Source organism: Drosophila eugracilis, unplaced genomic scaffold (assembly GCF_018153835.1).
Source record: "Drosophila eugracilis isolate 14026-0451.02 unplaced genomic scaffold, ASM1815383v1 contig_2154, whole genome shotgun sequence".
Lineage (NCBI taxonomy): Eukaryota > Metazoa > Arthropoda > Insecta > Diptera > Drosophilidae > Drosophila > Drosophila eugracilis.
In genome coordinates, this window is record NW_024573038.1 from 4,192,061 (window position 1) to 4,213,131 (window position 21,071).

Below are 21,071 nucleotides of genomic sequence, written 5' to 3' on the forward strand. Positions count from 1 at the left end.
GTGGCTGAGTATCTGCACCTCTCTTTCGAGAGCTAAGAACGGGTGGCAACAGGTAAGTCCGGCCAGAAGGTAAGCGAGCGTCGCTCCGTCCAGACGTTGTCGCGCTTCAAACTCGAACCTAAAATCGGTTATCCGCGAGATACTGTATATACAAGACTCGAGATACCAGAGCTGCCAGCAACAACAAGAAGTCGCAAGATCAAGTTTCGGACCCTAGCGTCATCCGTTTTGCGGTTTCGAGTGTGTGTGTTTTTTGCGTGCGTTGGCCAAAAACCAAAAAAATACCCATAAAGTGTGGAATAGTTTGCCTGAAATGGTCATTCCACATTAGTGTTAATTATAGTTTTCCCAGAGCCATTTGCCCTAAGCCCCCAGAATTGCATTCGCTTCCTGTTTTTCTTTCGTCTCGCCTTGCTCACTCTCTCTCCTTCTCCTTTATTTGCCACTCTCTTTGCTGTTCTTTTTTGGCCAAAACAAGAACCCATAGATACCTACTATACTATACTTACTATGCCATACCTGAACCAGTCTGTTGCCTGTGTTTATTTGTTTTAGCCACTTTTGCACATTCCCCTGTTCCGCTTACGGACTGGTGTGTGTTGGTACCAAAAGAAAGCCATCATCACCGCATTTGCCAATCGCCAAGAAGTGCCCAATGATCGGAACTGGCAGACAGCAGCCGCCTCATCATCATGTGCCACTTTTCACATGTGCATAAAGTGAAATCTTCTGTTCGCCACTAAATTTCTTTTAGATCTCGTCGGAATATTGGTTTTTTGTTGGTGTTTCTGTTTCATATGTTTTGCACATCATTAAACGGAATGCGATCGAGAGCTGGCAAAAGTTCAAACGGCAAGGCTAAGCTATAAGCAAGATCTGCGAGATCAGCTCAAATCTCAGCCCATTCCAATCCATTTGAGCCAACCCGGCACAAGGCCAACTTAGGGGGGCGTTGCAGCTAGCATTGAAAAATCATTGTTTCGGGCCCAATAAATAACCAGAGTTTGTTTTGCATTTCGGCCAGCCCAAGAACGCGAGCAGAGTGGAGTGAGAAAGTAAAAAATAAAAAAATACATTGAAACGGTGTCGTTCTACATGTGCTAAATACTCGAGTGAACACCATCGAAAACTTGGACCTAACGGATACGGATATTTAACGGCAATGAAAATTAGCAACGGCAACATGTTGCCGCTGCTGTTGCTATGTTTTCTAAGCCTGACCACTGGCCAACTGGTAAATCATCCGCCGCAATTCGTCCCGGGGACCGGAGATATGTCCCGATTTAGCCTTTCGGAAAACACGCCCGTCGGCAGTCCCGTCTTCCAGTTGAAAGGTGAGTTCCAGCCAGGTGTTTCATGGGAATTTGGGTTGGGGGAGTTCTAGACAAGATTGCATGCTCGACATCTTATCAACATGTGTAGTACGGGGCCGTCACGTTTCATAATTTTATGCGGAATTGCTTCACGGCTTTCATTGCAGCCAAGAAGACAATGTACACCAATAGCCCAATTCCCACACAGCTTGTGGCAATGCCTTTCACTGGCCGTAGTTTGTTTTGTTTTGGCCAAAAAAGAGATGGATCAAAGCCTGATGGAGTGTGGGAAGATGGGCTTATTAGTAGCTACATATGTGGGTTAAATTAAGGGAATTTTGTGGTTACATAACCTAGATAATATGTAATTAAAACATCTGTATTATTGAGGTCCTTCTGACTTAGCATAAGATAAGTAGTGAGTTTTACTTATCTTAACCAGTTTCGAAGAAGTCTAGAGTCCACTGTCAGACAAAGTAAATAACTGAGTCAGTCACGAACTTGGACTTATTATCAAATTACCTATTAAGTTGTTTATCTTTTGTCTTTACTTTTGTCCGTGCAATTGTTTTAACGAACTTTAAATATAAATGGGAGCAGTCTCGGAATGGTAAACAATTAGGCCTGCATAGTTTAATGATTTAAAATACTCTGTAACTATAAATCATATGCAAAATCATTTATCATAAATAATAATGGTATTTCAATCATTTAATAAAATGTATGATTTTATGTTTAAGTCCTCAATGCTAAAGTAATTAACATAGTCTAAAAATGAAAAGATATCTATTGATCTACCTTTTCATGTCATCTTCTCATATTCTGATGTATTAATGGCTTGTAAGAAGTACCTTATTAAAAGTATTAAGGGAAACTATTAACATCAATGTTCTATACAAGTTTTATATTTTCCAAACATTAAAAAGTAAAAAGAGGTCATTTTGACAACCTATAGTCTTAGTATTTAAGCAATGGATATGATTTAATATTTCATAATTATCCCTTTAATTTAAGTGATCATTTCGTTTATGGGCAGCCATTACTTTCACTTAAATAGTCTTCAAATTTAATATCCAACACGAAAGGGTATTCCCCCTTCGGTTGAGACAAACATTCCACAAAAACTGGCTCTAATAATTTTGTAATTTGGCTTTTGATCATACCTCAAATTACCAATGGTGACTTTCATTTCTTGGACCCGCTTTGCTCTGGGTGGGCCACCTACTTCGGGTCAACCTTGTCTCGGGTATTGGATTTTTGTGGTCGCCGCACGTTTTCAGCACCCTCGTATCTCACACTCGTCAGATATATATATATCTGCGATTGCATAATGCAAGTTGGCTAAAAATATGCAGTGCGAATCTGCAAGAATGCACGATAAGCCAACAAGATATTCATGTTTTTATTGTTATTTTTTTCTTTTTCTGGTTTCTGGTTTGTATTTTTTTGGAGTTAGCTCGCCCAAGAATGCAGTTTGCTAATCAATTGACAAACAAAAACAAACAAAGACACCCAGATACATATGTATCTGATAGGTGAGCAGGCGGAAATGCATTTGAACACGTTTGTGCGTAGCACCGACGATAAGTGTTAGTCCACGATAATGGTGATTGCAGTAAGGTAATGGCCTCCATTAGATAGAGAATGAAAACAGCACTTTTTCTCCAAACGAGAGTGGCAGCCAATCAACCGAGAGTCGATTTCCTCCATCAGTATATTAAGACTTAATAAACTTTGGGTAGGCCTGCCACTCCCCCTAAATCGTATTATCCAACTGGCAAATCTGGTTTGCACCTGTTCCAATAGCAAATGACACCCTAACACAGAGGCCCAGATAAAAGATACATTTGCAGTTGCAGTTTCAGTTTGTAGACATCGAGAGGCCTGCAATTTGATGCCGCGCCACGGCAACTTCATAATCAGATGGGGCATTGTCTTAACTGGTTGCCGAGCGTGTGCCAAATCGCCTTGGATGATGCTCACCCAGTGACTCCGCCTGCAAATGTAACTGAGACTCGGATGCAGATGCTGACGTAGACGGAGACTGGTTCGTTTTGCAAGCGGCATCCGTGAGATATGAAACACGTTTTCTTTGCTTTGGTGCGTTTGAAATCAAGAGTGCCGTACAAAAAAGACAAACCCCTAGACACCGAAAAGTAAATGGAAAAACTGACCAGGCCAAGGAAATTGCTCTGCCTAAACGGTGAGCCGGGAAACTAAAACCATAACTGGCACAACATAATCCGAGATTGCAAGTCAATACCGAGTGTCAATTGTTGCATAACTCGAACGTCGTCCACTGGGATTACCTCCTGGTGGTGTCGAAAGTTGAGGATTTAATTGCACGGAATGTTACAGAGGAAACTCCTATCGGTTAGCCGCTTGAGTTTTCCTTACATGCCCACTTAATTACACACTGACCACTAAGTAAAACGAATGATTGTCCGAATGTTGGCACATGGCGGGCGTTTCTTTATTTCTATCGCTTCTTTCGGCTTATCCACTGCTCCATGTGTAATAATAACCAAAATATTAACAAATACGCTCCGCCAAGCATGAAATCACAAATTATTTCTGCCGCATCAACAGCAACAATGGTAACCACAATAATTACATCCTCCCCCTCGGGGAAAGCATCCATGCTGGGCGAAGTGAAAAGTAGGAAAGCTTTTCCACAACTCGCACGTACCAGCAATTACAGTGTTCATTCAGCTTTTCCACTTTTCTCCCAATTGCCTAAAAAACATAGCCATATGTACACACATACCTCGATCGAACATGAGAATTCATAAAGAGAAAACGAGCAAGAATCGAAAAGGTGGAGAGGGTTGATCTAGAGATACCCTTTACTTCATGTAGATCGATTACATTTGTCAGCTGTTTGGAGGGTTCATATATCATTATTGATAAGATCTGAGAATGAAAGTAATATTATTGTAAGTTAAGAAAGCGTCATAATGACAAATATAGTCACTATATGTGCACTAACTTTTGGATCCATATTAACTTCATTTCAAATATGATTTATCACAGAATTTAAAACGGATTCGTAGCAACCTAAAATATGTAACTTATCAGAGTTGAGAAAAAAACATGCTTTAATATTACATTCTGAGTACTTAAACTAAAATAAAAGCTTTTCATGATATTAATATATTTAATACTTAAATTACGACTTCATTCCACGTTTTTATAAACTCCAAACACCCTACGATTACACGGTATGGCTAAGTGTGAGCTGGAAAAAATGATTATGTACATTGAAAAATGTTAAAATGGTCACTCACGAGCCAAAGCAAGGGAATCGGGTTTGGGATTGGGATAGAGCAATAAACTTGGGCATCTTTGAGGGGCGGGGAAATGATATCGGTATGTTTGGGTTTTGGTAAGCTGGAGGAGCGGCTGTGCCCGTTTGCTTCCCGCTTTTTTGTGGTCATGCTGCAATTGTCGGTGTACCACAAACCCGCTCCCAACTATTCCCCAATGCCTCCCTGCTGCCCCCACCACCCAGTAAACTTGAAAAATATGTCTGCCAAAAGTTGTTTTCCCGGCCGCTTATTGGTCTCTGTTTTCTTTTGTAAGCTTCTCGGGTTCATTTGTTTTCTTTCTTCTCTCCATGATTGCTTTTGGTAGAATTTCTAAAGTAATTTCGTGTTGCCCCCGGAGCTGAAATTTTTTGGCTGTTCAAGTCAAATAGTTGTAGATGAATTTCCTGTTATTAAACTGAAGGCACCGAGAAAGAGAAAATGCCGGGGGAATGGGGAATGACACAATCCACTTAGGGTTAGACCCTCAACTAACTAACTAGTTGCCCTAGTTCCGAATGGCCGGAAAACCGCAGTCGACTGGAAAAGTCGGTGGCGAAGGAGGTTGTGGGAACTGAATTAGCATTTTTCACACGCTTTTACATAAACCGACGGCGGCGGCTCTACTGAACGACTTCCACGAAGTGACAGCATATGACGCTGGCTCGGATTACTCGTAATTAAAGCAGTGAGCGTGTCAAACACCGGGACCCACCGACAAGCCAACAAACCGTCGCCAACAAATTTGTTGCACTTTTTCCAGCTGGCAAACACACGTCACCAACACGTATAAAATATTGTTATGATTCTTTCCTTTTTATGTTTTAATGAACAACAATCTATCTTAAATAACATAAATTCTTAATCTGGAAAAAGATATTTGGTAAATTCCCATGAAGTTTCCCAGCCTTTTTGTACTGAAGCCACGGGAGTTTTTGGGGGCAAGCCCCCCAGAACGCTTAAGATTTTATGATGCTTGAACCCTTTATTATAGTTTTTTGGTAAGAATTGAATAAAAAGAACACATTTTCTGGGTCTTACAATGCTTAATGGTAATCAAGGTCATTATAAATGAACAATGAAAAAGTGTGGCATTATATTTCAAGGGGTATTTATGAGTTTACTGGTTAATCAGCCGAGTATTTTAGTTTTATAACAAAGCCAAAAGAGTCTAGACTGAATTTATAAAAAGTGATTATTTTTACATATTTAAGTTGGCTAAAATCTTTATTGAAAACAATTTCCATTGCAGGCACCGACCCAGAAGGCGGTCGACTGAAGTACAGCATCAGCGGACCCGTTTTCTCTGTAGATCGGGAGACGGGAGTGGTGCGCCTGCGACAAGAGCTGGATCGAGAGACCCAAGACACCGTCGAGGTTATTATCAGCATCACGGACGAGGGCGTTTTTGGCACCGAGCCCAATACCGTCTCCCAAAGGCGGGAGATTCCGGTGCGGGATTACAATGACAACCAGCCGACTTTCTTGGGCAGGCCTTACACTGCCAGTGTTAGCGAATCCCTGCCCGTGGGTGCGGAGCTCGCTGTGGAGCCACCCATTGTAGTGGTTGATCGGGACGAGGGCATCAATGCAGAGGTTCAGATGAAATGCGTAGAGGTGAGTTTTGACATTCAATTTATAAGGTTCTTTTTCAAGTCCTATTTTTCCCTTATTTTTCCAGGAAAATGACATTTGTGACTTCTTCGAGGTGCGGGCCGTGAAAATTTCCGATGGAAACTACACCGCCCGAGTAGCATTGAAGCAACCTTTGGACTTTGAAAGTCGTCCCTCGTACATCTTAACCATCTCCGCCTCCGATAGCGCTTTGGATAACCGCCTTTCTTCTCTGGCCACCATTTCAATCAATGTGATTGACATCCAAGATCAACCGCCAGTCTTTACCAATGCCCCGTACTCTGCCACAGTTCCGGAGAACACACCCGCTGGAGTGAGCATACTCACAGTGAAGGCCATAGATGGTGATGTGGGCATACCCAGAGATATATTCCTATCTATTGAGGATGAACCCTTCGGACACTTTGAGCTAGTGCCATTTGGAGATCCCCGAGAGGGAACCGCTGTGCTGCAAACCACTTCAGAGCCACTGGATCGTGAAAACGCGGAGATCCTGCAGAATGGTGGAGTTTATGTGTTCTCCATTAGAGCCACCGAGCTGATCGATGGAGCTATTCCTGCCGAGCACTCGCTCACAAAAGTTACCATTGTGGTCACCGATGTAGACGATCATCAGCCCACCTTCAGTGGACCACACTTTAATGTGTCCATTACGGAGAACCTGGCGAATGGAATGCCCCTGCCTGGGCTCTCGATCTTTGTGGATGATCGCGACATGGGCGAGAACAGTCGCTATGAGCTATCACTGAAAGACGTGTTCAATGCCGCCGGAGTATTTGCAGTATCACCCACCGAAGCTCAAGGCCGGACACCAGTGGTTGTCAAGGTGTTGAATGCGAGTCGCTTGGACTACGATGTTCTCGATCCTGACCTCCGAAAGTTTGAGTTCGATTTGGTGGCATCGGTTAAGGGCGTGGAAAAAGCCAAGACCCGAGTAGAGATCCATCTGCTGGATGCTAATGACAATGCTCCGGTGTTTGACCAGGCAACCTATCGTTTTACGGCAGCTGAGAATCTTCCCGTGGATGCGTTGATAGGCCATGTGAAGGCCACCGATGCGGATTCTGATGAATTTGGACATGTTCGTTATGTTCTAAAAGGTTTCGGTGCTGACAACTTCTATGTTGATCCTGAGACAGGAGGTATTTACTTGCTGAAACCTCTGGACTACGAGAAACAGAGCAGTTACAGTCTCACAGTGGTGGCCATCGATGGCGGTCAGCGTGAGGCCAATGCCAATCTCTTCATTGGAGTCACAGATGTAAACGATAATCATCCCAATTTCGAGAGCAAGGAGTACAGTCGTACCATTCGGGAAGGAGCAGCTCTTTTCGAACCTCAGTTCTTTGTCCGCGCCCATGATTCAGATGGGCCCACCCAAGGAAATGGTAGGGTAAAGTATTCCATTGTATCCGAGAATAGCATAGCTGGCAATGTATTCCGCATCGAGCCGGATACAGGGGAGATCGTCATCCAGAAGGCGGCGAGATCTATGGACACAGAACGTGGCGAATATGAACTAGTGGTTTCTGCCACGGATTTCGGTAAGTTAGTTTTTTGATTGTTAAGAAGAACTTTTCATTAACTGGGACATTCTTTTCAGGTATTCCTCCCTTGTCCAATACAACTCGCGTCCTTGTTCGCGTTGGCATCTCTGGAAACCAGCGACCCATTTTCCGCGGACACTTCCAAAATATGGAGAACTTGCCCATCATAGGCCCACCAAGCTATCGGGTTTCCATACCAGAGAATGCCTTAGCAGGATCGAATGTTACTTCAGTATCTGCCCACGATCCGGATGGTCTGGACAGCCTTCTTCGGTATAGGATTGTGGGAGCCAACGACAACTTTGAAATTGATGAGATGTGAGTATCTTAAGATTAAGTATGGGGCTTACTTATCTAATCAATTTCCTCTTTCAGTTCTGGTTTGATAACAGTATCTCCGCAAGCCCGCATTGATCGTGATTCCAATATGAATAGCTTCGAGATTATAGTTAATGCAGTGGATTCGGGCACTCCCATTCCGGAAACGGCCACCACAACGGTTTATGTGAATGTTAAGGACATCAATGATGAGCGTCCCAAGTTTGAGCAGAATAGCTATGCAGCCTATGTTTCCGAGAGGACAGCTGTGGGCGAGAGTGTCCTTCGGGTCAAGGCCATTGACAAGGACCTGAACTCCAAATTGGAGTACAGTATGGTTGGTCCTGTCACTGCCACCACAAAAGCAGGTGTCAACATAGCCAATAGGAGCAACTACCGTCTGCAGGAAGCCTTCCGTGTGGACAGTCAAAGCGGTGAGATCTTTGTCAATGGTTCACTTCGCCATGATGTAGCCGCCATTATTATCTTCACCGTCGGTGTGCAAGATCTCAATGCAGAGGTGGATCCCGAGGGGCAAGTGGACTTCACTGAGGTTACTGTGTACGTGCAATCCTTCCAGGACACGAATCCTGTGTTTAAGAACCCTGGCTGGACTAGCTCAAGACCCGTTATTGACGTGAAGATCAAGGAGGAAATGCCCATCGATAGTGCTCTGTTCATTCTCCAGGCAGAGGATCCAGTAACAAGGCAGCCCATTACCAGTTTCGAGTTGGTTGAACCCAAGCAAGTGGACTATTTCCAGGTTGCAGAAAGAACTGGAGAGGTGATCCTTAAGAAGCGACTGGACTACGAGGCTTTGGGTGAAACTGGTCCTGACTTTGAACTCCAAGTCCGTGCTAATAGTGCCGATCGTCAAAGGAGTACCGTCAGCCGAGTGAATATTACGGTAGAGAATGTGAATGATAATAGTCCACGATTCGAGCAGAGCTCATACCGAGCCACGATCATCGAGAACAAACCTCATCCGGAGAGAGTAATCCGTGTCAGAGCTTTGGATAAGGATGCAGTTTTCAATGCTCGAGATGAGCGTTTGGGATATCACAAGATCATCTACTCACTGCAGGGCGAGCACGCCATGCTCTTTGAGATTAACAATACGACAGGAGAGATAGTTGTGGCCAGCGGGCAGTTGATTGACAGGGAGCGAACTCCCAGGATTCAGCTGCAGATCAAGGCAGAGGATTCTCCCGGCCGTCCTACAGATGCCAAACAAAGTGTTGTGGATCTGCAGATTGAAGTGCTGGATGTAAATGACAACGCACCGGAGTTCACTCAAAAGAAATACAGTACTGTGATCCCGGAAAATGCTCAAATCGACTCGTTTGTTCTCCAGCTGGAAGCTGTGGATGCCGACGAGGGTCTGGGTGGCGAGGTGCACTACGAGCTGGTCAACGAGGGCGAGGCTAATGGCCTTTTCAAGATCGATCCTAAGAGTGGTCTGATATCCACCCGACGTAATCTCACGGGTAAGGGTCGTTCTGATCCGTATGTACTGATTGTTCGTGCCCAGGATAGTGGCAATCAACTGCCCAAGCAGCCAACCCTATCCACCGATACTGATGTCCGCATTTATATTGGAGATGTGAGCGCCAATGATGGTGTACCCTACTTTTTGGCCCCTCGGGTTGGACAAATGGCGAATGTCACAGAGGTGAGAAACTTATACTAACCATCATTTGCTGTTCTATAACAAAACTATCCTTTTCAGAATGCTGTGATTGGAGCTCCAGTTTTCCAAGTGATTGCCAGCGATCCGGATGATGAAAACACTCCCTCTGGAACGATCACCTATCGTATTTTGCCAGATACTCCAGATGCGGAAGCCTTCACCATAGATGCCCACACCGGATTGATAACAACCAGGGAATCACTGGATCGAGAGGCGAAGAACATGTACAAAATCCTTCTAGAAGTGAGTGATAATGGACAGCCCAAGCAGTCGGTGACACGAATCCTGCAGATTGCAGTTCTAGATGTGGATGATCACGAGCCTCGATTCGCCAGAGAAGTTGTAAGCTTAAAAATATTTAAATGGAAAATTTCATGAAATAATATCGCTTAATTTTCTTTTTCGCAGGACGAAGGACCTATGACCATGACGGTGAGGGAGGAGGAACCGGCTGGCACCATTGTGGGCAACTTCAGTGCTTTAGACGAGGATATGGGCGATAATGCCGCCATTGACTACGTTATCATTGACGGAAATAATGAGCAAATATTTGCAGTAGAGAGAAATAACGAGAGCATGGCCATTCTCAAGACGCAAAAGCCCATCGATAGGGAGCAAATTGAGTCCTTTACGCTGACGGTTAAGTGTATGAAACTGGGCGAACCTGGCTATAAGTTCGTTGGAGATCCTTATGACCGCCAAGATCCCTCACACCTGCGAATCACTATCCGTGTAAAGGACATCGATGACAATCTGCCACAATTCGAGCAGCCAGATCCTACTGTGGGTATCAGAATTAATGTGCCCATCGACACAGTGGTGACCACATTAAAGGCCAGTGATGCGGATGCCGAAGCTCCAGCCATTGCTCTTTCCATCGAGAACGTAACCTTCGTTCCACAGTTCTATAAGAGAAGTCGTAGCCTGGCTGTTGGAAATCTGCAAAATCTCTTCACCCTTAACAACCGAACTGGGGAACTTAGAACTGGGGGATCATTTGCTGACTACGTGGATGGCTACTTCCTGATGCGGGTGATGGCGAACAACTCCGTGGTACCCAAACGTCAAGCCCATAGTAATCTTAAGGTTTTCGTGATCCGTGACAAATCCCTGCTTAAGTTCGTCTTTGCCCGACCACCCAACGAAATCCAGCACAACATCCGACCCTTCCAGGAACAGTTGCAGAAGAAATTGAAGCCCTTGGGACTGGAGCTCCATGTGCTGGATACCCAGGTGTTCACCAGGCCCGACATGAGTCTGGACTTTACTTCCACCAGCTCCTGCTTCCAGATGTTCAAGAATGGAGCCGCCTTGTCCTTTAATGAGATGCAGAAGCTGATGAACTCGGAGCAGCTGCGGCAGGAGCTCATAGATATATATGCCGCCTATGGGGTCAGTGAGGTGGAGTCCTGTTCGGTGCGAAAGACTCATGCGGCGGCGATCTTCGCGGGAATGCTAACTTCGGCTGGGGCGTGGTTGGTGTTCTTGGCCGCCCTCATTGGCCTGGCAGCAATGGTTTCCCTGTGCACAGCCTGCTGTTTAAAAAAGAAGTAAGTTAGTCTTGATCTTAACCCAGAATAACCACTTTTAAAATGTATCTTACAGGCTGAAGCGTCACAGTAAGAGAAGTCTACAGGCGAGTCTTAGAACTCCCACAGAGCACACACCCACCTCATATAGCTACTCCATGCCAGCAGTGCTCTACTCTGAACCCATCTACGGGCCCTTGTAGCCGCAGCTGATCTTCTGCACGGATAGGTCCAGGTTCAACCACTGACCACCAACCTAGTAGACTAGTGCCCAAGACTCAAGCCCCCTTTGCACCAGCGGAGATCCTCGATCCTCCTCCAAAGGATCTCCGCTCGGCAACTGCGAACCGGGTCTTTTTTCTAGCAGAGATTGGTAGACGATAGAATGCCAAATCAGTCCATATACCATAAGATTAAGCATACTATGCGCGTGATCTAGTATGTACATCTAGCAACATTTAGTCTAGGTTAGTCTTAATATATAATACTGTATAGTGTAACGATTAGCCTAAGTCGAGTCAGTTCTTTGTGTCATTTTTGCCGAAGTGCTGGTTTCCCAGACCGATTTCGCGGGGTTTATTCGTGCTTTGGCAGGTATGGAATGCATTTATTTTTTATATATTTATCTTATCGTCTATTTGCCTATAACATGCCGAACAAGTGTAGAATAAATATCGCACCTAACGAAGCCCAATTCCAGCTCCACCATCCAATCCTCGACCAGGAGTCAAAGTCAGGCCATGTGCGTGTCTACCGAAAATGAGTTTCCCGTTTTCAAACAGAATGCATATGTTTTTGCTATTAAGTAAATATATTTATAAACGACTAAGTAGTTCGACCAATGTGAACATGTGTGCAAATAAATTCTATTAACTACAAAAATGTGGAAAACAAAACGAGACCATTTACTCATTTTCGCCGACGCGTTGGCGTTGCGTTAAAGGCGAACGTGTGAAGTGATATGCAAATGGATGGTATCCCTACTAATGGAAAGCTGAAAGCCAGGAAAATGTGGGCGCGGAAAGTGGAAGTGATCAGCGAAAGCTGGAATTCATTGATTTTTAAAGGTAAAATAAGTTAGCAAGCCGAATATTAATACATTCACTAAAATAAATATAAAATATGGAAAGCAGAGACGAATTAACCACTAAAGAAGACAAGGATACAAAGATAAGAAGACAAATGGCTTACAAAATTATTAATCTTTTCACAACATACATTTATGGGATTTATGGTTTAAATATTTAAGAAACCTATCCAACATCTAAGGATTAAGTTACAATAAAAATACATAGAACGTAATATAGAAGGATTAGATAGTTTAATCTATTATTCAAACTAATTACAAATAGTTCTTAAATGTTTGAACAAGTAAATTCCTTGAGCATCTTATGTCTGCCATCAGACAAACCACTCAAAGATTATTTCGCATTATCCTTTTGCCAGCTTCCGGGCCTTTTTTAAGTACCATCAGACCCGGCTCAAGTTGGTAACGAGCCGCTCCGGATACGAAATTCCAATTAAAGTTGCCGTGCTTAGAATAATTGCAAAATTCCATTTTGAGTTCATTTTGAGAACTGCGTCACTATGCAGGCGCAAGTGAAAATGTAACGTCCAAAGTAAATATTCCGGGCAAAGTGAAAGAGAGAAGGACATACAATAGATGCAATGAGAGAGGGGAGGGAAAACCCATAAATAATAAATGTTGTTAAAACTAATGTGCGGCGCTCATTAGCCCCTGGCAACGAACGAGAGAACGGGCGGGAAAACAAGGGATGATGCTGGTCCTGCCCCGATCCCCGATCCTGGCCGAAAATCAAAGGGTGCAGGATGAACTCCCGGGGGTTGCTGCCACTCTCCATCGACGTATTTTTATAACTTTTTAAGGCGAAACAACATCAACAACGCAAGACATCGAATCAAGTGCTGTCTGGGTCAACTTAACTGAACCTTTGGGGGTTGCTCTACCCCTGAGATGGAGTGTAATTAAAATTGTTTCCCCTACTAGCGAAAGTCTCTTGAATTTACATAAAATCTAACTAACCTGAATTGCATTTCCCTTGCAGTCTCCGTTTCTTTTTTTTGCGTTTTGCTAAATCACCTTCCACTTGAACAGTGATTGATGATGGCAGTGTCATCCTCATAAATCACACTACAAATTCGAGTGTCACAGCGACTCGTTGGGAAATCATTCATGGCGCCAACCTTCCAGGCCCAAAGTTTCGTTAATCGCCAATTAATACCGCCGGATAGATAGAGTTTTTTAGGGCGCCAAAAGCTTAACTTGTGGGTTATAGTCAGTGTGAATTGTTTAACTCTGATTTTTTGAAATGTTTATATCATAAAACAACCAAAAAGCATATTCCAAGTATATACTGAATTTGTTGGTCCTTGGATTTTAAAAATCTTTCGAATTATTACAGATAACTGAAAATCTAATTTAGATCAATAACCGCTACAAGCAATTGTAAAAACTCAAATGAAAAACATATGCAGCTGCTGGTAGCTGCTAAGCACAAACTAATTGATATAATTTTGCAAAAATTTTATACTCTAGATAAAGTCACTAGAACCATTACCAACTCTTAACTGAGAGCCATGGCCGTGATAACGGAAGTTTTTTAAAACCAGCATTGAAATGAGATTTAAGGAAGTAACTGAAGGCCTTAATGATAGCTCTTACATCAACATTGTTTTAAAAACAATGGTCAAAAGACATCAAATCATTGTTATAGATTTAATCTGCTTCAATCAACTTAGTTTCATAACGTTTATTTACATTACACATATAACGCCTGAATGCAGGTGTCCAGAAATTAACTTTTTACCCCAGATTCACTTCACTGACAGCTAGTGTCGGGCGTCAGATAGTTAGCCAGATGTCGAGCTGACAAACCGACAAACAATTCCAACAATTAATGACTGAGCCAGGGCATTTCCTTTACTAACGGACCTACTCCCTCTCCCGATAGAGCAACAAATAGTGAAAAGCCTTGCGTGCATACCAAAAAGTGAAAAGCCGAGCAGGAAAGTGAGGCAAGGAATCATAACGGTCGCTTTCGGAGGTGACAGGGCCATAAAAAAAGGACTTAGGGGTTGCGTAATTGCAGTTAACTACTAGTTCTGCTTCCCATTTATATTTTGGGGTAATTTTCGCAATTATTTTTTTGCAAAGATTTTCCGCAAATTTTTCCCGAATTTTTCCCTTTTTTCCGGAAGCCAGTACAATGGTGGAATTACCGCGGGATTTTCGCGCGAATGGTAGCTCTAAGCCGGAAGTGGTATTACCAGAATGCGTCAGCTTAGGATCATTGAAAGGATTTCTCCTCCATAACCATAACCTCTACGAAATCGCTCGTGCCGTGTCCGTTGTTTACATTCAGCAATAACTGGGCATGAAACCGTTGTTTTGCCGACATTTTAGTGCCAACCTTCTTCCGATTCAATTTATGCACAGCCAAAATGAAAAAAAAGGAAAATTAACAAATATCAACCATAAATTAGAAATGTCAGATTCATTATGCACATGGCGCTGCATAGTAATTAGGCAGCTTCTCGAGTCCTCGTAGCTCTCTGCAAACTACCTATAAATTTATGACCACTTGATGAACTGCACCCGGATCCGAGTCGAAATCTGGGGTTGGGCTCTCACATTTCGTCCTGGTTTTCAGTTGCTGGTTCATGGTTTCTGGCTAAGCTCATTTGCATAACAATCAACTCATCGTTTGTGGTACAGCTACCATCTACCACTCCTTGCTGCCAGGATTTTTCCATTTTCAGCTGGGCAAAAGGGTGCCTTCCTCTACAATGTTAATGTTTCGCGTAAACTGGCAGCGGGTGTGAAGTTGTAAAGTTTAATGTATTGTTTGTCTAACAGTTTATTCATTTGGAAAAGGAATATATTTGAAATGCCTATTCTTTTTTTTGGCACAGTCCCAGAATGTGACTGGAATAAAAAATGATTTTAATATGGGGATGGTAAACTGCTTGGCGTTTTGATAAACGGATTCTGAAAATGTTTCTTAATAATCAGTCATGTGTATGGTCATTTTTTTTCTTCAAGGAAATGTAAACGGTAATTATATGTCAAGGGAGTAAATATTACTCACGAATAAAGATTGTATACCAGTAACTATTTGACTAATAAATTTATTCAACAACATCTTCTTGTGGATCCTTTGACCTAAGTACATCCTGTTTTCCTACTATAGAAAAACTCACATTCTACACATTTACTTTTCATCTTTTTAGTTTCAAAACTAAACCTAAATATAGAACTGTGAACGAGAATATATAATGTCCAGAAACAACCCACAGCAATTCTATATTCACTTAATTTTCCGCAACCTTAATCGAATTTTCTGGTCTTATCGGTCGTGGGCAAGAACATGATCTCAATTCGATTTGCCTAATAGAGGAGCAGGGACGATATAGTTATCTGATTCTTGATTTACATGTGTTAACATTTTCGTTTTGTTTTCCCTTAGCTGCGTACCACTTTCTGGCTCAACAATGTGACATAAATCTGCTTAAATTTGACTAAAACCGCTTTGATCGGATTAAAAATCAGGGCTCGCATAACATTTTACAGTTTCCAGTCCAAAGGGAGACCATTGCACACAAATGCGACAGATTGTCTTCCTTCCACAGACTCGTGAAAAAATAGAGAAATAAATAGGTCCCGTCCGGGTTCGGGTTCTGGTACTAAGTGTAACAAAATACTCGAGCGGCTGTTTGTTTATCCAATGTTTTTCGGTTAGATGAGCACACAACTCGACTCAAGCGGCATAGGTAGGGCACACATTGCATCTCTCCCTGGGTTTTCATTTTCGGAACAGTAACGTATACGAGGTTGTACACCCCGGAAGGTTCACCGAACAAAAAACAACAACAGGAGGACGTCAAAGATTTCACAGATAAACCAATTCGAGCAGGGCAATGAATGGGCAAAAAGGTCGAGCAACTTGCCGCTAAAAAGTGAACGTGTAGCTGTAGCACCAAAGCGAATCTCTGCCTCGAATGTTTGATCAGGACCAAAGGGGTAATAAACAATGGATCGGGGGACTGCAAAAAAGCACGTGCACCGGCAAAGGGTTACAAAAATGTGTGCCAACTTCTTGCTAAAAAGGCGTAAAACAATCAATTCGGCAAATAAAATTCGATTTGCGAAATGGGAATCGCAAAAGGGCAAGGACAAATTACCGAGAAGTTGTCGGGAATTGTGTGATATATGATCTTGATATTTCATACCTTTGAATTTCAGGGTTGAACTCTGATTTTATTATTCGTTTGCCAAACCCACCTTTAACCCACTATTCTATATACCCAAGGGAAGGAATATTTGCGATTTTACAAAATGTTCATTAAATATCCGGAGTCGTATGCTTGTGCATCTGTTTTAAGTTTCTGCGGTTTCAAAACGACCTAAAAGTGATATAATTTGATATAGAAATTTAAATGTATTTTAATGATTCTTTTGTTTTTTATTCTCTATTAAATTTAAGTATAACTTAAAGAAAATATAAGACTGTATAAGCAAAAGTTGTATAATTCGAAATTCGGCTATATAAAGTAAATTTGTTGTCGCTTTTTCTGTACCTTTTTTTATGAGAAAACACAGATCCTACAAAAAACAAATCATTAAGGATTCCGATAAGTAAAACAAATCTAACATAATCGTACATATTTACTAATTTCTCAATAGACTTCAAAGAAAACCAACGGACTATCATTATTTGTGCCTGAAATGGTATCTCTTACTGTTATCTACATTGACTAATCCCTCAATATTTATTTATTTACAAAGAAACTTGATTCAGTTAGGTTAGTATCCGTGAGTCGAACCCTCCTCCATTAGCCGACCCAACTCCTTTATGCAGTCTCATTGGACCGCATATGAATCGCTCTCCAAGGACCTGCACTTGCCGCAGCCGAAGATGCCTTTGTGTTTGCGCCTTTTAGCATGTCCATGGCAATTTGTTTCCATTTTGGTTGCCTTATCGCCTTATGGCCATCGCCAAATTGTTTTTCCAGCCTCGCAGTGCATTAGCATTTGGACAAGGGGACGGAACTGGAGATGTCGTCATTGATCCGCCGATAACCATCGAAACACAGCAACCCCGTCCTTTAATGATGCCCGTTCGTGCCAGGTTACGTCCTCATCCCTTGACGAGATTCCTGAAAATTGAATGCAGCTTAGCTGGCTCACCCGCTGCGTATTTGCGCCTTTGCCACACAACGGGACAAGGGAATGCCGGACCCATGCCGGTCCATAATAATGATTATTGTAAAGATAAATCCCGACACCTCCAACAAAGCTGCTCAAATGACAAACGCCGGCTTAGTTAAGGAAGTCCTACTTATAACCCCAAAACTGAGCTGAATTTAATATTCTGTAAGCCGCAAAAAGTAAAAATTTGGAACTAAAAATTTCACATTTTTGTCTAAAATACAAGAAATATTTTTAAAAATGACAATTTTAGTTTTGGATATCTAGCTTGATTTGTAAGTTTTGGTAATAAATGACAAGTGCTATTGTTATTCATAAATCATATACTTATATGATTCTTTTTAATGTTTTTCATTTAAACTATAACGAAAAAGTTTATGATTACCATTAAGCTTTATTTTAAAAATCCTTTTCGAAGCTCCCCTTTAATGTGGCAGTTAAACTTAGAGAGAGAAGAGTCTTAAGTTAATCCTCAGTTTGAGATGCAGAATTCCTTACCGGCTTTGCAGCATCTTTATCACCTTTTCACCCTTTTCTCGTAACGGAAAATGTCAGTCAGTTAGGCAAAAGTTTCCCTCGACTCTTGCCGGTTCATTCAACTAAATAATTTGAGTGGCATTCATGCAGGTCCACTGGCTGACGGCTCATGTTTCAGGCTTGGGATTGCCGGTCCTGACTGCTGCTGCTGCTGTTGGTACATTCGTTTTGTAATTGTGTGGCAGGTGACGGGAAATCTTCCATTGTTCGAACTCCGAAGGCCGAGCCCGGGAGTACGGAGTTCAGTTTCTACTTGAACTCACCCCATGTCGAATTGTAAGGGCGAAAAATGCCCCCTACGATAAAAACAAGCTGCAGTGCACACACACACACAAAGCCATTCGTTTTATGTGCACTGCAATATACAATATTTATTTGAATTTAAGTCCTTTGTTTGGAATCTCAAATCCGCACACAACCGTACCAATTCTCTTTGCTGCCCAGGGTTGTTTGCTTTGGCTACTATTTTTGACTTTGCCCAGAAGCATCTCCCATTCTATCCATTTACCATCCATTTTCCGGCTCGTTTTGATCGTCAACTTTATTTGCAAAAATAAATCTTTATGGCTTTACATCGAAATTCAATCTTATCACTTTAAAGTTCTGGCCCTGACTAGCTCGCTTTCCTTGCATTGCAATAACTGATATAGTATAGAAATATTATCTGGCATAACCTACATATACTTAATCGATTGTACAGTTAATTATGGCTAATACCTGGTACATTTCAGTGATCGTTAGGACTAGTCTTAGGTCTAGAATGGTAAGGTACATATCCGCTTACACTAAATGGACAACCGATTTGTACTATCTAGTTAAGAAGAATATAAAGGGAATATGTTGATAATAAAAGTGCTTTACTTGAGATATCTATAATATGTGTTGTAATATACTAAAGTTAAGCACTTTTAATTCAACTATTCACTGAGATCCTTAAAAAAGAAACCAATTATAATGAACATGAAATGAGTAAATATTGAGTGAGTTTTAACTATGGATGGTTTTTTATCAGTAAAAATTGGCTTTTCTTTTAAGGATCCTTCTATAACACGAAACAAATTGAGTTCATGGAATATCTTTAGTTTGGTAAGTGAAATGTTCATTACCAAACTAAATGATAATCTAAGCAGCCAATTATGTTTTCACTTACTTTCAATATCAACAGATTGCGAGTGGTTCGGGGAAAGTAAAGAAGGGAAATCCTGAGATGAGTCCCCCGAGTTACTTTAGTTGTCATCAAAAGTAAGTCACGGATGCATCTCTTTGGGATTCCTCTAGATTAGTTTCCTGCAAATCCTTGCAATCTTTAAACATATCACGCTAAGAGACCTCAGATCGCCGTTTGGCCCCCAAATCTGTGCTACACCTGTGGGGCAAACTGTTTGTAGCTGTGTGGTTGTGGAATGGCATGTGGATGTGCCTGATCCTCCGGATAGTCCTTCCACGGCGGCGTTTGCGTGTAAAAGCTACTCTGATGGTGAATTCCTGAATCCAAGTGAGTAGGCTCGAGATTAGCAGCTGCATCAAAGGATCCCCTGAACAGATCGTATTTCTCCTGCGAGAACTGCTGCGGGCTGGACTCCTGCTGGGGATTATGATGCAGATGGTGAGGCGGCTGCTGCTGCTGCTGTTGGTGGTAGAATCGCATGCTGCCTGTAAAGTCAAATCCTGGTGGCTGTTGTGGGTAGTTCATGCCCTGCTGGAAGCCTCCCATAGCGGGAGAATGCTCCGCAGTCGGAGCAGAAGCAGGATGATTCTGAGCAAGGGGAGCAATTCCATGGCCATATGGAAACATTCTGCCGCCTCCGAACATGGGAAACGGCTGTGGATTCACAAACAAAGCATCGAACAGCTCCTTGGTGATCCTCTCGCCACTCAGCGTGAAGTTTTGCAGCTTTTCCAGATCCAGATTGATCGTACCTCCACTTTCCAGCACTTGCTCCAAAGCAAAGATATAGTTGTGGGCAAATCGCAGAATCTCGATCTTCGTCAGCTTCGTCTCCTCGGGAAGCGAGGGCAGAGTCACCCGTAGTTTCTCCAGTGCATCGTTGAGGTTGTGCATCCGATTGCGCTCCCTGTCGTTAGCCTTCATCCGACGAAACCGCTTGATCCTTACCACCTGAGTGGGACTGCGCGAGCGTGTTACTCTGTTTTTTCCGACGGCATATTTTCGCTTTGGTCGTGGAGCATCTGGATCTTCTGGCGACTTCATCGGCGTACTGGTCAGCGGCGGATCGAACACACCATTGGTGGCCCGACTGTTCAGATGCTCCACAAGCGTCCTGCCGCTGCGCGTACTATGGTTGCTGCTCGTGTCAAGCAGACCCACAAATCCCGCCGGAGGTGAGTTGAGCGGTACAGTGTCCCAGGAGCTGCCGGAGTACGGCTGCTGGACAGCCGGAATCGGCGGAGTGCCGTTGAATTGGTCATCAAAGTCTAAGCGCCGACGGGAACTTAACTGGGCCTCCGTCTCGAAACTCTTCTCGTAGCCACTGTCGAAGGAGGCATCGTCGTCGTCCTCATCGAACTCAAAGGACTGCGATCCACCGGTATATGCATTATAACAGGCAGCCATGATCTCGTATCTATATCTCAGTGTGTATATCCTTTAGCACATTTCCGATTTCCGCTTTGTGAGAGTTGTTTCTTCGCTTCTCGCGTGCCCGCACCAACTAAAAGCTGGCAAGGAGTGCGCACCGGTTTTATGTGCCCGGCCAGCCATTAAGCCCGCTGATTTGGGTCCGGACTGCCAGGCAACAACCCTCGGCGCATTGTCGTCGGTCGTGGCGGCGCCATAGCGCAAAGTTGAGAGCGTAGAACCCTGAACGCAAATCCCAACAGATATGCGCCGTGATTGTCGCCCGGGGGTGGCTTTTGACTACTCACACACAAACGTCATCTAGCTGGTAATCACGGGAGCGGGGTGAACTTCCTGGAGATGGAGATTCGTTCTGCAGGCACCACTACC

The 21,071-nt window shown here is 43.1% G+C and overlaps 2 protein-coding genes across 4 annotated transcripts; one reads left to right on the top strand and one right to left on the bottom strand.

Moving 5' to 3' along the window:
- Positions 1-80: 80 nt before the first annotated feature.
- LOC108108603 (cadherin-23) lies at positions 81-12,233 on the top strand. Of its 3 annotated transcripts, none has more exons than XM_017216700.1 (9): positions 81-257; positions 1,025-1,334; positions 5,871-6,235; positions 6,300-7,797; positions 7,857-8,118; positions 8,176-9,790; positions 9,848-10,150; positions 10,217-11,358; positions 11,414-12,233. In XM_017216700.1, exons 2-9 carry the CDS (start codon positions 1,163-1,165, stop codon positions 11,538-11,540), a joined length of 5,484 nt encoding a protein of 1,827 aa, XP_017072189.1. In that variant the 5' UTR covers positions 81-257; positions 1,025-1,162; the 3' UTR covers positions 11,541-12,233. The 3 variants fall into 3 exon arrangements, with proteins under 3 accessions (XP_017072189.1, XP_017072190.1, XP_017072191.1); XM_017216701.1 differs by having other exon boundaries at positions 81-242; XM_017216702.1 differs by lacking the exon at positions 81-257 and adding an exon at positions 278-292.
- Positions 12,234-18,626: 6,393 nt separating this feature from the next.
- On the bottom strand, positions 18,627-20,786 carry LOC108108434 (basic helix-loop-helix neural transcription factor TAP). Its single transcript, XM_017216488.1, has one exon. It carries the CDS (start codon positions 20,676-20,678, stop codon positions 19,464-19,466), a length of 1,215 nt encoding a protein of 404 aa, XP_017071977.1. The 5' UTR covers positions 20,679-20,786; the 3' UTR covers positions 18,627-19,463.
- Positions 20,787-21,071: the final 285 nt, after the last annotated feature.